This window comes from Trichophyton verrucosum, assembly GCF_000151505.1.
Source record: "Trichophyton verrucosum HKI 0517 chromosome Unknown contig00668_1.f1.exp, whole genome shotgun sequence".
NCBI lineage: Eukaryota > Fungi > Ascomycota > Eurotiomycetes > Onygenales > Arthrodermataceae > Trichophyton > Trichophyton verrucosum.
The window spans coordinates 26,790-45,356 of NW_003315293.1; the positions used below are offsets into that span (position 1 = coordinate 26,790).

Consider the following 18,567-nt stretch of genomic DNA (forward strand, 5'->3'; position numbering starts at 1 on the left):
GTATCCCAGATTGCATTCGACGAGAAGGCATGATAGCCTAGTTATAGAGTAGAATAGTTACAAATACAAAATAATGAGCCAACAATTCAGTGACGAGAAGCAATTGATCTCAATCTTTAACTGAATCTTTAACTAAACTCTTTAAGTGAATCCTTAACTAAACTGTTTAACTAAATTCCTAGCTAATTAGTTAGTGATGCTGCAATGCTTTCAGGGGGTGGCTGGTGGATCTTCTTAACTACGAGATATCCAACTCAAAGACAACAAGATCAAATATCATCACTTTGCTAAAAGAGTTCATAATATTATATCAAACATACGACTGCTACGAATAAATCTACTCGTCACTGAATATCAAACATCTCACTTCGACACTCTCGCGCAACGGGGCGTCTTCAGGGGTCTCGGGGTGCTGAAAGGCGCAGTGAGCGCACACTGAATTCATGTCAGCCGGTGCAAAATAACAGCCAGAAGAACAGACAGAAAGTATACTCACTGTGTCCGGCAACGTCCTTGCTGTCCCAGATCTTGATCATGGTGATCTCGTCCGTCTGCTGCCTGTCGAGGTAGTACCAGTGCTGCCCGGTGTTGTGGCTGATGCTGACCGTCTCGCCGCGCAGCTCGAAGCGGCCGCGATACAGCTTCGTCGGATGGATATCGGCCTTCTGCAGCGTCGTGCAGTCCATTACAGCCAGCGGCCAGTCGAGGACGGGGCCCTTTAGTGGGCGCCAGACACTATTTACCCGTTATATCAGTTTGGCTTGCCCCTGAAAAATGCCCGGGGGGAGGTAACTACACACTTGACGATTCGAGCCCGCCCCTTGAGCAGCTCGTCTGCCTCCTCGGGGAGATGCTGGTAGACTCGCCTGCGAGCACCGAGAGGAGACCTGTAGTAGACTCGATTAATACCATGATGACTGTCTGCGAGGACTGTCCGTCTACTTACTGGTCACAGTGGACCTGCTTCAAGTCAGCCTGGATCGATGAACGTCTGATATCAGATAGAAACACTTACTGTGCCCGCAGGCTGCTCACGGCCGTTGGGATTCTTGCCTGCCAAAGAGGCCTCCCGGCGTCGGACGGTATGGTCGAATATGAATACCCTTGATGCTCCGGTGTGATCTTTGATCAGCTTCTCAACCAGCGGGTCGTAGAGCTTCTGGACGGTCTCCTTGTCGCCTGCGCGGATGGCCTCCAACACCTCCGGCCGGCTGCCCTCTGGGTCCACGGCGAAGGCAAACCCGTGGGTGTCTAGCTGGAAGGAATCTCTTTGTGGCCGGGCGTCCGTTACAGTGACGCTATACGGCTCTTGATGGAAGTTGCTGGTCTCGAATCCCTCTGCCGCTGCGGATCGGTAGAAGGTAGGCCCATCCTCTGGCTTGCGAGGAGCGAGGAAGTTCATCTGAGCTGGATACTGGGCCGCCATTGTGTCTGTGGGAGATAAAAAAAATACTGTTGATGAAGTGGTTAATGGAGCTATCAGCTCAAGAGACTACGGAATATGCTCATGTTTTTGTATGTCTCCTCGTCGGCTTCGGTGGTTTCTAACATCTGGTCCTGGGAAGCCGATCGGTGGCCGGTCTTTGATATACGGGTCTATATTACGCCCTCCATGCCGTAGACCAGGCTGGAAGACACACTACAGCACTGGCTAACTGCAATACAAGCATCTACCACCATGGCCGCTCAAGATACCCCCCTCTATGACTGCCTTATCATCGGCGGAGGCATGGCAGGCCTCTCCGCAGCCCTCAGTCTTGTCCGTACACTGCACACCGCGGTTGTGTTTGATCAAGGCATCCACCGCAACGACCAGGCTCCCCATCTAGCTACGATTCCCACATGGGACAGCCAGGATCCGAAACGCTTCCGCGAACAAACCATACTCAACATCCAGTCCAAATACAACACCGTCGAGTTTGCAGATGTCAAGCTTGAAAAGGTCACAAAGCTCACCGAGGGGCCAAACGAGGGCAAATTCTGCGTTTGGGACGACAAGCAGCGTTCCTGGCTAGGGAAGAAGATGATTCTGGCCATGGGGGTGGAAGATCAGCTTCCCAAGATCCCCGGATTTGACGAATGCTGGACCAAGGGAATGTATGTTATTGTTATCTATATCTTCATCCCCGGGATTAATCGTTACTGACATGCAATAGTGTCCACTGCCTGGTTCACCGTGGCTACGAAGAGAGAGGATGTGCAAAGGCCGGCGTCTTTGCCATTGATGGAGACGCCAATCTACATGCTGCCAGACACCTTGCTTTCCAGGCCCGAAATCTATCTACCAACGTCACTATCTACACAAACGGTAACACTGAGCTCGCAGATGAGATTCAGTCTGCCCTAGGACCCTGCGGTTTCCAGGCCGAAGCCCGCAGTTTGTCCAAACTGGTTCAGAATCAACCCAAGCGATCTCTAGATATTCACTTTACCGACGGCACTTCAGAGACAGTTGGCGTAGTCGTCCACCGACCGCTGACCAAAGTCCGTGGGCCATTTGCAGAGCAGCTGGGCGTCGAAATGACTCCCGAAGGCCATATCAAGACAAATTTCCCGTTCAACGAGACCAGCGTGTCAGGGGTATTTGTCGCCGGTGATGCAGGCTCGCAGTTCAAAATCGGCACCCAGGCCGTTGTCATGGGTGCCTTTGCGGCCGGCGGTGTCCAGATGCAAGTAAACGCTGAGAATTGGTCGAAGCCTGTGAATCCTGCAGCCTGAGATGTGTTATATCCTTCGGATGTTGCTATGTATGGCTTCGGCGTCCGAACTAGATCGCAGGCTGTTAATAAATACAAGATACATTAAACCCCCATTTAGTCACTAGATTATTTGTTAAACGTAATTCATTCATTCCACTCTTCCATAAAAATGCATCTATCCGATCCTCTATCCACGGCTCTCTTGTTCGGGCTGTTTGTCATTGTTGCCGTCTTGCTCAGGGGTAAAAGCACCCATCTCGGATTCACACGCCTGGGCAAATCGCGACTTTGGACCTTTTTCAGCTGGCAAAAATCAACTCGCTTTGATCTTCCTAGATATGCGAAGATAGGATACGAGAAGGTCAGACTACACTCTATTCATATCGACTATAATTCAAATCGCTGACGATGGCCAACAGTTCAATAAAGCGCTGGGAAAGCCCTTTGCTACGACTGTGTTCGGCCATGAATACGTCGTTCTTCCGTCAAAATACCTCGAAGATATCAAACGAGCGAGCCCAAAGAGCCTGAGCTTCTTCCAGGCCCTCAGTGATGTATGTTTTTACCTGCCCAAATTTTCTGGACTTCCGAACTAAATATCTCCTGTTCAGGGGCTCAACATGGAGGCCTCTGTTGGCCATCTCTACACCAGCACAACGGAGATCGATGTCGTAGTAAAGCATTTGAATCCTCAACTCAGTACGTCTAATCGCTGAGATAAGTGATTATATGGGAATATGCTAATGCTTCACAGCGAAATTGACTCCCCTTTTGGCTGAAGAGGCAGGTTTCGCGATAGACAGGGAGATAGGGGTAGTTTCTGGCAAGACTTCCATATCAACCTAATAAACCATTCAAATGCTAACGACGATACAGACTGGAAGAAATTCAATGTTTCTAATATCGTTGCTTCCATCGTCCATCGAACAACAAACCGGATCCTCGTTGGCAAAGAGCTCTGTCGGGATGAAGAGTATCTCTCGATCACAACCCGGTTCTCTCGATCACTCTTCCTGCACGGTATCTTCTGGAATTTCATCAACCTGGGACCGCTACGGAAACTCGTCGCCAGGCTCACCATTTGGTTCCATCTCAGGGATCGGGATGCCGCTGCAAAACTGCTTCTTCCCCATATACATTCCCGTCGTCAGGATAAAGAAGCGTCTTCTAAATATCAGGACGCCCTGCAATGGACACTCGACACGCCACCTTCTTTCCCAGGGGACGATGAGCCTCTGCACCAGGCATATCATATGCTTCACCTTACATTTGCAGCGAGCAGCGCCTCCGGTGTAGGAGTTACGCAGTGTCTGATCAACATTCTCGCATACCGCGAGTATCTCGAGCCTATCCGTCAGGAGATTGCTACTGTCATCGACAGACATGGAGGATGGACTGATAAAGCCCTCTCGCAGATGGCGTTAATGGATAGTTTCATCCGTGAGACAATGAGACTGCATCCCGCTGGCTCCTGTGAGTAATTACCCAGTCTTATGGTATCACTGAGCATGCTGACGGCTGGTCTAGTGACGGTGGCTCGAACAGTGATGGACGAGCAGTTCAGATTCCACGATGGCCTGACTTTGCCCAGGGGCACGAACATCATTGCACCAGCTCTGGCTGTCCACTATGACCCAGACAACTACGAAGGCGCCCACCGATTCGACGGATTCAGGTTTGCGCGGTATCGACAGAAACAAGGAGAAAGCCATCGATGGCTGGCATCTACCATCGACCAGAAATTCCTTCAGTAAGTTGTGTAACTTGTCCTCCGGTCCGAAGGGTTGATTGTAGGCTGATGTCCTCTCCACAGGTTTGGCTATGGCAACCATGCCTGTCCAGGGCGATTCTACGCCGTTCGCAAGATCAAGCTGGTTCTCGGAAAGCTACTGATGGGCTATGATTTCGACTGGGCGCAGCCTCGTCTCGCTGGAGACCGTCCGGAGGATTTTGCAATTGAGGCCCAGATGATGGCGGCCCCGGAGACCGAGATCTTGATCCGCAGCAGAACTTAATATAGAAATTAGCATCAAGTTAACTAATGGCCAAGTTATTTATGCAAAAAAGAATTGTTGTAATTTATTTTCAGAAATTTGTTAGACTTGAAACAGGGGTAACTTAACTAACGAGTTAGTTAAAAGGGGCTAATTTTGAGTATCAACGAAGGATGCAGTCTAAATAACCAAATCAACTACGGAGTAACTGGAAACACACCTCGACCAGGCAAAATATACTGGAAATCTAATCAATGCCAAACATTCATGGAACCGGGATCATGCGGACTAGAGGAGCCGCCAGTGTAAAGGGCAGCGGAGACACTTCTCCCATCTTCAGACGGACCATGGCATCGCCCGCAAAGGGGAGCGAGAACCAGAGAGCGCAGACAACCCAGACATAGCCCACGGCCGGCGCCCATCGTGGCGTCTGCAGGCCGAGACGCTTCTTCCACAGCCAGATAACGAAGTCCTCAGCCGTGATCATCGCCGCCTGACAGGGGAAGAAGAGGAAAATGCCAATAACGATCTCACCGGGTGTGATGTTTGCCGGTCGAGGCATCAACAACTGTGATAGAGCATGCATCACACCTGAGATGGTGAAGGCCAGCCAAAGCTGGGTGTAGGACGATGCGTTTGTGCCCCGGCGGATGCCTACAACATCGACAAAGGCGCCGGTGATAGTGCTAAGAGACTTTTGGCTTGTCAGCTGTCTGTTCAGCCATGAAGGGGACGCTGAAAAGACGAACCCTGCGTAGCATTTGATGCCAGAATATACCCCAGAAGTTTCTCACAGTGGTGGCTTCTTTCAATTTACCAAACAGCGGTGGCCAATCCTGTTGAGTTATCGTCAGTATCGGTGTATATTTATTCGTTTCCCATATAACAGGCCGAGACTCACTGATGGTCGACTGATACCCAACGCTACGGCCACAATGGAGACAACAAGATATTGCATGTTGATAAAGTAGTATGGTCCCAGCCCAAAAGTCAAGGCCTTCAGGAAGCTCCATCCCAGCCGATGGTCGCTGACAGTGATATACTTGGAGTCCAGGGTTCCCACAACTCCAGAAGGTTCACTGAAGAAGAGACGGCGACCCATCTGTGAAACCAGGTCCGCCATCAATATAACCAAGGCGAACTCAGTAAGACGCCATATCAGGAATCGTCCACGGCTCATACGGTCCAAACCTGCAACCGGAGGAACATTCTTGACCTGGTAGCTCCATCTGATACCCCTGAGATTCAGCACAATGGTCACTGCCCATTTTACCTTCCTCCAACCCAGAGCTGGCCATGCAATAGCTTCTCTAGTGGCCCGGTCTATTCTCCATAGATCAATTTCGGGTCCTCCTGGAGATGCAAAAACGGTCTTTTCCAAAGCCGAGAGCCAGTGAGGCCAAGCCAGCGCGAAGAGGTTGGCAAGTCCTGGGTTGTTGGTAAATCGATTGCATTGGGCTGCCACTGCCAGCGTGAGAATTACCGTCGCAGCTACTATTCGGCGTCCGGGGAGCTGACGAGGGCCGGCGAGAATCAATAACTGCGCTGCTAGGAGTAGCAGATGTGGAATGATTGAGCCGTTTGCCGGGTGCAGATCTTTATTGCTAAGGGCTCCCATCGTGGGCAAAGGGTATCCTAGCAGATAGATGTACGGAGGATATCAGGCGAAACATACTGAGTGTTATGATTTATATATCTAAGTACATCGTATAAGGGCCTCTCCGGCCGGCTACCGAACTAATTACGTTCCTGTTGGCCGATGACAGTCTCCATGCGCTTAATGGCTTCCTCCAACCTGGATCTCTCCAGCGCAAATGTCATCCTGCACCATCCTTTCTCTTCCTCATTGACATGGTACGCCTTACCACTGCTGACGACGACACCAGCTAGCTTTAACTTACCGATCATAAAGCTTTCTTCCTCCCAGGATTGTGCGTTCGGAACCAGTCGTGCAAACACATAAGGCGCTGAATTCACAGGAATGTAGCGAATACCCTTTCTCTTAAAGAAGTCTGTGATGATAGTATATGCTTCCTTCAGGCGCTGGGAGTTCAACTGTAGAAGATCTGGCAGCTTCGGTGATGTGAGAAGTGCTGTTGTAGCGACTGCAGCAAGGCTGCTTGTCTCCGTGTTGGAAGCTAGAGCGAGGGCAACATGCATCTCCTTATTCGCCTGGGTTACGCTGCACCCCTATCCAGCTGTTAGACCAACGGTCACAATCAAAGCAAGTATGAAACAGAGTACTAACCACCCGGAATCCATTTGAACCAAAGTCCTTACTGGTGCTCCAGAAGGTGTGAACTCGCGAAAGATCGCAGCCGAGCCTGGCTACATCGATTTGCAGTGCAGACACAAAAGGCGCAGCGTCTGGGATCTCAGGATTCTCAAATGACGAGAGCGCATAGACCTCGTCTGAAATGTAATGAATCCCTTTGCCATGACAGAATTTGATGCAGTCCTCCAGTACAGACTTTGGAAAACACTGGCCAAAGGGGTTATGCGGGTTAGTGAGCAAAAGGCCCCTAATCGGGATTTTGGACTCGCTGTACGCCTTTTCAAGGGCCGGGATCAGTTGAGCAGTGAGCGTATCTTCACTCTTCTCAACATGAACCATTACCGGCACTGCAGACGACCGAGCAGTGAAAAGCCAGTCGAATCCATCTATCCAAGCTGTTAGGACGGTTTTCTCTTCTTATCTTTCTCCCCTTTTTTCTCCCAGGAGGACTTACTCCAAAAGGGGGCGGGTACGAGGACTCCTTCTCCAGGCTCGCAGGTGTTGTAGAGAAAAGTATTCAAACAAGTCGCTGCGCCCGGCGCAGTTGCAACATGGTCAGGCTCAACGGGGATATGAGGATGGAAGTATTTATTGAAGAAAGCTGCTAGAGCTTTGATAAGGTCGGCGTCACCCGCAAATTCGTTGGGATACAAGAGATGCTAGTGAAGGGGTTAGAACAACCACAACAACCACATGTTGGATACTTTCAGACATCGTACATGAGGCTTCAGTCCATCTCGTATGCCATCTTTGGTCAATTCGATGATCTCCTCTCGCAGCAGCCAGTTCTCGGCAGTGGAGAGATCAATGCGGGGAGCAGTGGGCTTCGTTCTTTCGAGCAAAGCAGCACTTATCCCCGGCATAATCTTGTCGACATTAGCCGCACCGCGCTTCGATAGTCCCGCCCCTGCCATTTTATTCGATGATTCAATATTTTTGCACTTGTTTATGCTTTGCTTGCAGCCTCAGATATGCTGGTAACATCCCATCATATATCCATTCTTCAGGGGCCGAAACGGTGGCTCCTCGGAGGCCTCTCGGCTACCGAGCAGGATGCCCCTGAAGCTATCAAAACGGACTCTCCCCTCGAAAATATCTGGTAGTCAGGCTTCTTTACAGGCTTCAAGAACATACGCATCTGAAAATGCAAGTGGCCACTCTCACCCTGGCGTTGTGCTGGGCCTATCCAGCTTCCATCTATCTATCATACCTCTTTTCGAGGCTCGCCATCGCCCTCTGGCAAAAGAAGGAAGAAGGCGCCGCAACACCATGGTACAAGAAGACCCGTAAAACGGCCTTCACAGCCATATTCTGGCTTCAATTGCTGCAATGTGTCAATCTGGTCTGTTAAAATATACAGCCTCAAATGCTGGATAGAGGTTCTAACGCTTTTCAGGTCGTTTTCATAGGCATCATTGGCCTTCACCTCAGCAAGGGCTTCAAGTCAGAAGCATGGTGGATTAATAAGGAATACATGGTACCCAACCCACCTCCTCCTGCTTCTCTTTGATAATCTAATATTATTAGGCATCTAATATCGCGGTCGTAATGTTCCTTGTTGCTGGGCTACTACCAGACCCCGATGAGCCGTTCTCTCCGTCCCTATCTCACGCCCATGCATGGATACTTGCCGCAGTCACGGAGGCACTTCAAATTGCCATGTTCTGCTTCCAATTTGGAAAAGATCCTATTAACTCCGGGATGGAAAGTGTTCAACTAGGTCTTCTCATGCTTAGAATGGGATTCTTTGTCGCCATGGCTGCTATCTATCTCCAGCCTATGTATGCGTGGTCCCATATCAAACTTGGTGAAACCGACCCTCTGCTAGGCGAAATTGCTGCGAAGCCAGTACGTGATGCGCAGCATGGAGGATGGCTGGACTACGTTGTCGGCTTTAGCACCCTCTTTCCATATCTCTGGTCAGTGATACCCAACCCCCCAAACATCTCTCATTTTCCTCACCATGCTAATGGAAACATCTATAGGCCATCAGACTCACGGAGATTGCAGCTCCGCGCAGTATTTTGCTTTTTCCTTTTGATTCTTCAACGCATAGTCAATATCATGGTACCGCGCCAGTTAGGTTTTGTCGTTGCCTCCCTTGGGTCTGGTACAATTCCTTACAAGCAGCTTGCAATCTATCTCGTCTTGAGAGGACTACAGGGTCAGCAAGGTGTTATTGGATCCATTAGAGCCCTTCTGTGGATCAGTGTCAGCCAGTCAACATACAGAAGACTCACATCTTCAGCATTCGAACATGTCCTCTCCCTCTCCCTTGAATTCCATCTCGGCAAGCGGATCGGCGAGGTCATGAGTGCACTAAGCAAAGGGAGTGCCTTGAATACATTTTTGGACGGCCTGATATTCCAACTGTTCCCCATGGTGGCTGACTTGTGGATTGCTGCCTTGTACTTCTTGATTGAATTCGGGGCATTTTATGCTTTGATTGTCATCTCCGTTACCTGGCTATATCTTTTTGTCACTATCTACATGGCAAAATACCGTGGCCGAGCGAGACGGGAGATGGTAAACCGTGAGCGTGAAATGGAAGCTGCAAAGTAAGATATTAATCCCTTTCTACAACCATTGAACTGCAGGATCTAACAAATGCCTGGTAGGACGGACGCTCTAATGTCGTACGAAACGGTTCACCACAATTCAGCAGTTCCCAATGAACTCAGCCGGTTCAATGGACTGATCAAATCATTCCAGGGCGCTGAGTACTTTGTATTCTTCTCCCTAAACATGCTGAATGCTACCCAGAACTTGCTATTTACAGCAGGGGTTGCCATTGTCTGCCTACTATGTGCTTATCAGATATCCGCTGATATGCAGAAAGTTTCTATGTTTGTTACTTTGATCACATATCTGGCTCAGTTGCAAGCTCCTCTAAACTTCTTTGGAAGCTTTTACACGCAAGTTCAGAACAATCTGATTGATGCAGAACGAATGTTGGCTCTAGTAAGTCTAGTAATGACCGCGGAGACAGTACTAATGCTAACTGCAATACAGTTCAAGGAGAAGCCCCTGATTCAGGACGGGGACAATGCTATGCCGCTGAACTACTGCAAAGGCAAAGTAGAATTCAAAAATATCAATTTTGCCTATGATGGACGTCGCCCAGCGCTTCGAGACGTTAGCTTTGTCGTGGAGCCTGGCACTTCAACCGCAATAGTTGGAGAAAGTGGTAGCGGGAAGTCCACTATCTTAAAACTGCTGTTCCGATTTTACGACGTTGCAGGAGGGTCTGTCCAAGTGGACGGCATGGACGTTCGTGATATGACCATTGCAAGTTTACGCAGCCATTTGGGTGTTGTGCCACAAGATGCAATCCTCTTCAACGACACTGTGCTCTATAACCTGTTATACGCACGACCAGAAGCAACTATGGAACAGGTATATGAAGCTTGCAGGGCGGCTAGTATCCATGATCGGATAATGAGCTTCCCAGATGGCTATGAGACAAAAGTTGGCGAACGAGGGCTGCGGCTTTCCGGTGGGGAGAAGCAGAGAGTAAGTTATTAACATAAGTATCTACTTAGGACTCACACCTGACTGACCTTTGCAGATAACTATTGCAAGGACCTTCCTCAGATCTCCTCAGATATTGCTCCTTGACGAAGCTACGGCTTCGCTAGACTCCCAGACGGAGCGTCAGATCCAAGGGGCTCTCGAGAAAATAGCCAAAGGCCGAACAAGCATCACTATTGCGTAAGTAACTGTAACTTTTTACCCTTTCGAGATATGGAATCTAATCTTTTCTACCCCAGTCACCGACTGTCTACGATCACCAAGGCAGATCAGATCATCGTTCTACACCAAGGACGTGTTGTCGAGAAAGGTACCCATACCGAACTGCTGTCTGCAAATGGGATGTATAGCCAAATGTGGGAGAAGCAGACGAAGGCAAAGGTCAAGGCCGACAATGAGAATGATGGAAATTTGCTGATATCCCCCGAATAATCTCATTTTTTACCCTGTTTTAATATGTCCAATTCTATATTTTGTTCTTTTCTTCATTGATGCTTCTTGAAGTATTAAAATACATGGTGTCTTCATCTATTTGACTGGATTTCGTATGTACAATCAAGTTCAGAATAGACTTGTATGCGAGAAAGGGGAAAATTATTAGATAATAGTTCCTATCGACGTCACCTAACCTAGGGCATGCAGTGGCTTAAAACGAAATAAATGGATCTAATATGTTAATGGTGCTATCTTCATAAAAGAACACGAGAAGATAGTCACAATGGTTCGTCTGTACAAGGTTTGAAACCTCACTGGGCCTTTGAGGTTGTTGCCTCCGTTGGTTCGTTCGTTGTGGCAGCTCCATCTTCTGCTGCTGTATCTCTTTGCTGGGGAGTCTCTTCTAGTCCAAAGTCGGTCTCCAGAGTGGTACGTAACTCAATATGTTTCTGGACCCCGACAAGGACAAAACCAAGCAATCCAAAGGCCATGCCAACCTGCCATACTGTTCTCAGACTGTCTGTGTAAACCGATTGTACAGCACCCTTTTCGGACCCTAGACCTTCAAAAAATGAAGTTCCTACTAGAGAATATGCGCCACCGCGGGCGAGCTTGTCGCGTAGGGCCGGATCACCGACCTTACCCAGGAAGCGATCGACTTGGCCATTGAAAACCACAGCAGGGATAGCAACACCCCAAACGAAACCAAAGCTTCGAAGAAAAGCATAGGCGGAAGTTGCCGTGGCATTGTCTGATTCCGGAAGTGCTCCTTGTATTGCAGGGAGAATACTAGTTAACAGGAAGCCGTTGCCAATACCTACGAGGCACTGTAGGGTGACCCATTCAGCACGAGAGGTGCGAACAGACCAGGTACTGAAGAGCCCCATGCAAATGGAGATGATGGCAAATCCAGCCCAATGTAAGGGGCGATAAGCTCCTGTTTTGGATATGATGACACCCCCTAGGATGGCGGATGGTATAAGAAACCCAGTGAAAGGTATGACAGAAACTCCTGACATGGTGGTGGACTGGCTCATGACGGACTGGAAGAAGAAGGCTAGAAAATAGACTATCCACTGCATCAACATCGCTCCAAGAAAGGAGAGGACGTATGCACCCATCGAGGTCCTGTTACGGAATAAACGAGGGGGCATGGTAGGTTCCAGGCAGTAAGGGGATGCTTCAAAGATATGGAATAGAGCCCATCCAACAGCTCCTAGGATAAGGGGAACGAGAACGTGGTAAGAGGACCATGGATAAATGGCACCACCAACGACTAGGGCGTACATAATAGCACATATAGCGACGATGAAGATGGCATTTCCAATCCAATCGACGCGAGCTAAAGCTCGTTTCCATGTTGCTTCTCGTTGGTGCTGGACTCTGAGGCAGAGAACAAGTGATATCAGGGCCAAGGCCGAAAATGGAAGGTTAATATAGAAAACCCATCTCCAACTAGCATGCTCGACTAGGACGCCCCCTATCAACGGTCCCAAGGATGTTCCCAGCGCGCAGGTAGAGAGCGCGATACCGACATACTGAGCTCGCTGGCGCAGGGGAACAAGGTCGCTTACGATAACATCTAGGAGAAGCAGAATGCCGCCAGCGCCGAGCCCCTGAATTGTTCGCCCAGCAATCATCATGGCTGTCGAGGTCGCGCCGCCACAGAGGCCACTGCCCAGCGCGAAGAGGCAGACCATAGCTATCATGGGGTTTCGACGGCCGATAATGTTCGAGACCTGCCCAGTAAGAGGCTGGACAACGGCCGACGCCAGCGTATACGAGTTCGCGATCCAGACATAGTTTTCTTCGCCGTGGAGCTCGCGGGTGATTGTTGGCAGGGCAGTAGTGATGGCTGTTATGTCCAGGGATGCAACGAAGGATGCAAAGCAGAGCGAGACAAATACCAGCCAGAACCGGGTGCCGCGAGTAGTTGGCGGCTTCTCTTCACGCTGGCCGTCGTCGGCGGACGGCGTCCCTTCCATGCCTGCTCTTGTGTAGGTGTCTGATATAAAAGGGGAGAGGACTTGCGGAGAAAAGTGCGGTTGGAAGAAAGAGAAGCAGAGAAATGAAAGAAACCCAGCAAACGGTGGAAAACTACGAAAAGCTACAACAAAGGTCGCACGCGGCCGCACCTGGATACCCTACCTTCATTTCGATACAATCCAATTGTGATAAGGCCACCCCCGGTGACCGAAGGACAGGCTATCTATCAATCAACAAGCTCCCACGGTCTCCGAAGGTTACGCAGACGCCCTCTTCCCTTTTGAATAGAAATAGCGCCGTGAGAGGGAAGGAAGAAAAATAGAGGACTGCAGGGTAACAGACGACGAATCAACGTAATAAATCTGTCAGCATTTAGCATTTCGTTGTTTGGTTTCTTTGCCCCTGGCCTTTGGTTGGTTGAGTCGTGGAAATTCCCCTTTGCGGCGATGTTTGTATCACCCTCGCCGCTGCCCAAGGCCGAGGCCGCGAAGGAGCGGCTGGTCTGGTACTTGGCTTATGGATCGAACCTTTCGGCCAAAACCTTCCGTGAAGATCGCGGCATGACACCGCAGGCGGCTGTTGCCGTTAAGGTCGCTGGCTGGCGGCTGGCCATGTCCAGCGCAGGATTCCCATACCGGGAGCCGTGCTATGCCTCCATCACCGAGTACAAGCCAGCGACGGAGAAGATAGTGGAGAACGGCGTCGACGACGACGAGGTCCTCTGTGGAACGGCCTACTTAATAACGTGGGCGCAATGGATCGAGATCATCGGTTCAGAAGGAGGCGGAATTGCCTACGACGAGGCTCTGGTGGCCGCGCAGCCAGTCCATCCAGCCCACCGCCAGCGCTGGGGGGATCAAATACGTGTCTTGACGCTGGTCAGTACCATGGAACGGTGGCCGGAAGCTCGACCCACAGAACGATATCTTGTGAGTCTCATAATTTCTTTCTTCCCTCCTTTTCTCTCCGTCTCGAAGTCCTGGCGATCAACACAAAATAAGCTAACATTCCTGCCTCCCCGCTCTCGATCCTTCAAGGGTCTTATTCTTGATGGGGCCCAGGCCGCCAACTTTCCACCATCCTACATTGAGCGTATTCGCCAAAAGTATCCCTGCTATCAGCCGCCGTCCACAGCGTGGGAGCGCATGGGGGCAGCTATCTTCCTGGCCTTCTGGACTCCCGTCATGTCTCTGCTCAGCACTCTCACCCACTCCACTGCACGCACCGGGCCGGGCAAAGACGGCCACGTTCCTCCTGCAGTGCGGGCCCTGGTCCGCTTCGCCATGCTGGCTATGTGGTGGCTCCATGATACAATATGGGCAGGCATCTGGGGACGAGGAGACGGCTTAGATCAGTGAAGAGATGAAGCAAGACAAGTCTATTTTCATTTTTCCACCATACTTTCAGCGTATTGCAGCCTGCTCGCAGCGTATTCTCGTAAATGCTTGATGCCCGGTCGATCACTGAACCGGTGATCATGTAGGCGGTAAACGTTTTGAATCGGCCTACAGCCCTGCTCCTGGACCAAGGTTAAACATGCATCCTCATGTATCTCACAGTGTAGCCTGCGTATCACGTTAGTCAACTCGTTAGCAGCAGAAGCAACGCCGTCTCCAAGAACCAAAGAGAGATGAAGTTGAAGTTGAAGTTTGAAGCCGTAAAAAAGAAATTCAGGATCGACGTTTAGCCTGCTTAGTCACCGATTTCCTATTTGGGGAATCTTGACGACTGCCTTCAGCTTCTGCATATTTCTCGCTTAACACGCAGCAAAACAAACGGCCAGCAGGGGACGGCCAGGGACGCCAGGACAGCGAGAGGATGCGAGGGTGAGCGGCGTGGCTCGATGCGTGTTATGGATGCCCCTCGTTCTCTATACAGCTTTATTTCTTTTCTTTTATTTTTTTTTTTTATTTTTTTTGGCTGGTGCCTCGCTGGCCATCCTGATCTACCCGGGAAAGGGGGTTGCTCAACATGCTGGCCATTAATTATGACTACTCAGGCTCTGGCCGTGTGATGGACCCCTTAGACAGGTCCATTATTGTCCTGGAGGGCATTGCTTGGCTGCCATGATGCATCCCGAGACGCAGCATGACTGACCTCGGAGGATTGCGTCTCCATCTTTGGCAGGGCTGAACCAAATGACGGTGCTTTATTTTTGGCTGGGGGAAGATATCTCCAGCCGCAGGCTGAGATTTCCTCCCTTCGTCCTTATCGGTGTCTTCGAACGGACGAGAAAACGGGTTCACGACCTCGGCCTGCGGTCCTATAAGAATTACCAAGGGTCCTCCCCCGGTAGGAGAAGAAGCTATCAGAAGCTATCATCACTTGTCTAGGAGAAAAGAAACACTCTACGCCACGCAGCCATATCTCCCATCATAAGGAATATGTCTTCTACCGCCACCACCACGACCGAGCGGTTCGTTAGCCCATTCTATCCTGAGCTCGTTCATCTCCTTTTTGCTGACCCTGCCCTTGCAGGCCAGATTCATCAGGAAAGCCCGTGCGATGGCGGTCGGCCTGTAACCAATGCCATGCAGCAAAGGTAAACAACTTTTAAATCCATAGTATTTGATATCTAGTCCCCATCATTCGTTTTGATATGCTGATAAGATTGCCCAGGTACGATGCAGCGGCGAAAGAACCGGCTGCACCCGCTGTAGCAACCTGCAGTATGAGTGTGTCTATGCAGTATCCAGGGTCGGGAAGGTACCAGGAATCCGAGCTCGAGCAAATAAGCCATCTCGGGCGAACTCGACGGAGAAAACTGTCCAAACCCCGCGATCTGAATCTGCAATTGTGCTGCCACAAGACGCCGAAGGCGACACAGACGCGCAGACCACCACCCAAACCACGGCCACCGAGCCTGACGAGCCCAATTCCCGTCCCGAATTTGGTGACAAACCAAACGCGGCTGACGCTGGTCAATTCTTTGACACAAACACCCCCAAGTCCCCTGTAGGGATGTATGCGGACTGGACCAATCCTTCTACCGACAAGTCCCTCAATCCGTTTGATTCCGCAGACCTTTTCATTTTACCCAGTCAATTGATGTCTTCCGAACACGACCCTAGTCGGTCGTCCCGGTGCCACAGTCAGGCTGCTGGGGACTCCCACACTCAAAGCCCCGTGCACACCACCCCTTATATAGATGCCGGAATGCTTCCCCTAGACCTACCAGATCTCCCAGACTTAGATCTACCCGACTTAGATCTCCACATTCATGATTTTCATCCGATGGATCTCCCCAGCTGTTCATTGGAGACTCCTGCTCCTACCCCAGCAACACCATCCACTAAGAAGAGGCGTTCCGTCCACCTTGATCCTTCAAGGTCTTACCCGAGCCGTTCCGCGTTCCAGTATACTGAAAATGTACCTGTGACGGAATGTGACAGCGAATTTACAAGTGGACGACTTCGTCAACAACAATACAACTATCGAAGCTGGACTATCCTAAGTTGTAACCGAATAGTGGAGTTTCTAGAACATCACATTCAGAGAGGTGTTATCGCGCTGGACGTGGTCATGCATACCAACAAAGTCACCCTTGCAGAAATCTCACGGCTCCTGAGTCAAGGTGCTCACAAGGAACGATCCAACTGCGCCATGCTACTTCTCATTGCCATAGAACAAATCGTCACTCTTTTTGAACGCAGTGTGGGGCAGGACCCCTCGGACAGCGATCGTGCTAGCGTCATAGGCAGTATGGGAGGTCTCACAAATATTGGAGCCTGCAAATCCCTATCTCGCGGCAACAGCGGTGGAAACGTTCTGCCTAATCTCCGGTTCGGGTCGTTTCAAATCAGCCAGGATGAACAACTGGAACTTCGGTCTTATTTACTTCAACGTGAGCTACAGCGGTGTCTACAAGTTCTCACCACTCTTCGGGATTCCATAACCCTAGAACCCAACCCCTGCACAAAGCTAGAGGAGCGTGTGGGCAAGCTATCTTCCGCCCTCTAATACCATAATAATTCAAAGAAAAGTGTATTTTGAATTTCCTTCATCCCGTGTACATAGAACAATCAGTTTCTCGAGGATTTTACACTAACAAAGAGAACGGCTAAGGCCTCAGTGGCCGGATCTTAACGTTCAAGTCGCCTTTATCCCACATCATCCATACCTTCTGCCGGGAATGCCAGTCTTTTGACTCCTCTGATAACTCCAACTCGAAATTCCAAAGCAGGCGTGTGAGAACAAGTCTCATTTCTGCATATGCCAAACTACAGCAAATCCATTAGCATTATTGTCTCCTATTGGTCCGTAACCAGGCCCCGGTCACCGTCGGGGAACACTTACTTCTTTCCGAGACAGTTGCGTGGTCCATAGGAGAACGGCTGATACGCCTTCTTGCAGTCATTTTTGTAACGCTCATCACCCAGCCATCGTTCTGGCACGAACTTCGTCGGATCTGTGAAGTTCTTCGCAGAAGTCATGGCCGCTAGCTGATTGATACCAACAATATAACCCCCCGGGACGTACTGGCCGCAGACTGTGGCACCGCCTGGGGGTGTTGTGCGAGGAAATGTGCAAGGAACAGGAGGGTACACCCTCATTGATTCCTGTAGTACTGCATTCAAGTACTCCAGCCCTTGGGTTGATCGCATAGTTATATCAGATTCATGCTGGAAAGTGGACTCGATTTCCTTTCTAAGCTTCTGCATAACTGCTGGGCTTTTGAGCAGATAGAAGAGTGTGCCTTGTTTATGCATATCATGTTAGCCCACATCGCTTCTTCCTTTTCTGGACTTGGACTGTACATACCAGACAGCGCCGATGCAGTGGTCTCGCTACCGGCCATGATCAAGATCTGTGCATTTGCCTCGATCTCATCCTGGGTCATCCCTTTCTCCTCGGTAGCGCGGAGGATATATGTCACTGTCAAAGCTGTTAACGTCGAGGTTCTTATCATATGCCAATCATGGACTTACTAAAGTCAGGTCTGGTAGTTTCTCTACCAAGGCGTTCGCGTGCTTTCTTTTGACAAAACATGAACTGGTCCTGTAGATGCTGGCTTTGTTGGAACAGACCAGCAATAGCCATCATCATGGGGAAGAGACCAGGGACACGACGGATAATCTGCATGTCCATTACAGACTTAATGGCTGTAAAGATGAGTTCTATGCATGGATGCATGATACCGCTTCGGAGACAACCGAATGGTTCGCCAAATGCAAGGTCTCCAAGGATATCAAACGAAGTGAAGTTAAACCAGCGGACCATATCCACCATCCCCTTTTTACCCCCTTTTTCACCGATGCTTCGCGCTCGGAGCTCTTCAATTAACTGGCCGACGTACCCGGTAATGATTTCTTGCTGGGCACTTAGAGCTTTGTCTGACATCGGATGAGACAAAAGCCTTCGAAATCGTCGGTGGACTAGGGCATCTTGTCAGCTTCTCTATTTCTGCACGGCTAAACTATATGTGTAGACTATACCATCGTCCTTCGCAACAATCTACACAACAAGATATCAGCTCCAGTCATGATGCACAAGCATAAATCAGCTACTTACTATTGAATCTACTCCATTTGGAGCGGGTGGAAAGAACGTTAGATCTTTTTCAAAGCTCTCCGTCCTCGTCCCAGTTCGATGTCCTAAATCAAAAATAAAGCCGTCAGCGAGAACCTATAAACAGTGGGAGAAATTT

The 18,567-nt window shown here is 49.9% G+C and overlaps 9 protein-coding genes across 9 annotated transcripts; 5 read left to right on the forward strand and 4 right to left on the reverse strand.

Moving 5' to 3' along the window:
• Positions 1–446: 446 nt before the first annotated feature.
• Positions 447–1,426, reverse strand: TRV_06064 (CmcJ-like methyltransferase, putative; the record flags this gene model as incomplete). Its single annotated transcript, XM_003019820.1, has 3 exons — positions 447–735; positions 801–853; positions 1,016–1,426. The coding sequence occupies 3 exons, from the start codon at positions 1,424–1,426 to the stop codon at positions 447–449; spliced, it is 753 nt and encodes a 250-aa protein (XP_003019866.1).
• Positions 1,427–1,678: 252 nt separating this feature from the next.
• On the forward strand, positions 1,679–2,718 carry TRV_06065 (thioredoxin reductase GliT; the record flags this gene model as incomplete). Its single annotated transcript, XM_003019821.1, has 2 exons — positions 1,679–2,097; positions 2,157–2,718. 2 exons carry the CDS (start codon positions 1,679–1,681, stop codon positions 2,716–2,718), a joined length of 981 nt encoding a protein of 326 aa, XP_003019867.1.
• Positions 2,719–2,868: 150 nt separating this feature from the next.
• TRV_06066 (uncharacterized protein) lies at positions 2,869–4,714 on the forward strand (the record flags this gene model as incomplete). Its single annotated transcript, XM_003019822.1, has 6 exons — positions 2,869–3,060; positions 3,119–3,253; positions 3,311–3,398; positions 3,528–4,172; positions 4,227–4,449; positions 4,513–4,714. The coding sequence occupies 6 exons, from the start codon at positions 2,869–2,871 to the stop codon at positions 4,712–4,714; spliced, it is 1,485 nt and encodes a 494-aa protein (XP_003019868.1).
• Positions 4,715–4,958: 244 nt separating this feature from the next.
• TRV_06067 (aminotransferase GliI) lies at positions 4,959–7,882 on the reverse strand (the record flags this gene model as incomplete). The annotated part of the gene is made up of 7 exons (XM_003019823.1): positions 4,959–5,428; positions 5,472–5,529; positions 5,595–6,328; positions 6,439–6,865; positions 6,942–7,354; positions 7,423–7,627; positions 7,688–7,882. The coding sequence occupies 7 exons, from the start codon at positions 7,880–7,882 to the stop codon at positions 4,959–4,961; spliced, it is 2,502 nt and encodes an 833-aa protein (XP_003019869.1).
• A 634-nt stretch (positions 7,883–8,516) lies between these two features.
• On the forward strand, positions 8,517–10,931 carry TRV_06068 (ABC multidrug transporter, putative; the record flags this gene model as incomplete). Its single annotated transcript, XM_003019824.1, has 4 exons — positions 8,517–9,526; positions 9,650–10,481; positions 10,537–10,679; positions 10,739–10,931. 4 exons carry the CDS (start codon positions 8,517–8,519, stop codon positions 10,929–10,931), a joined length of 2,178 nt encoding a protein of 725 aa, XP_003019870.1.
• Positions 10,932–11,245: 314 nt separating this feature from the next.
• On the reverse strand, positions 11,246–12,919 carry TRV_06069 (uncharacterized protein; the record flags this gene model as incomplete). The annotated part of the gene is made up of 1 exon (XM_003019825.1): positions 11,246–12,919. One exon carries the CDS (start codon positions 12,917–12,919, stop codon positions 11,246–11,248), a length of 1,674 nt encoding a protein of 557 aa, XP_003019871.1.
• Positions 12,920–13,366: 447 nt separating this feature from the next.
• Positions 13,367–14,278, forward strand: TRV_06070 (gliotoxin biosynthesis protein GliK; the record flags this gene model as incomplete). Its single annotated transcript, XM_003019826.1, has 1 exon — positions 13,367–14,278. The coding sequence occupies one exon, from the start codon at positions 13,367–13,369 to the stop codon at positions 14,276–14,278; it is 912 nt and encodes a 303-aa protein (XP_003019872.1).
• Positions 14,279–15,304: 1,026 nt separating this feature from the next.
• Positions 15,305–16,880, forward strand: TRV_06071 (uncharacterized protein; the record flags this gene model as incomplete). Its single annotated transcript, XM_003019827.1, has 2 exons — positions 15,305–15,462; positions 15,617–16,880. 2 exons carry the CDS (start codon positions 15,305–15,307, stop codon positions 16,878–16,880), a joined length of 1,422 nt encoding a protein of 473 aa, XP_003019873.1.
• Positions 16,881–16,980: 100 nt separating this feature from the next.
• On the reverse strand, positions 16,981–18,260 carry TRV_06072 (cytochrome P450 monooxygenase, putative; the record flags this gene model as incomplete). The annotated part of the gene is made up of 4 exons (XM_003019828.1): positions 16,981–17,140; positions 17,217–17,583; positions 17,682–17,804; positions 17,849–18,260. The coding sequence occupies 4 exons, from the start codon at positions 18,258–18,260 to the stop codon at positions 16,981–16,983; spliced, it is 1,062 nt and encodes a 353-aa protein (XP_003019874.1).
• Positions 18,261–18,567: the final 307 nt, after the last annotated feature.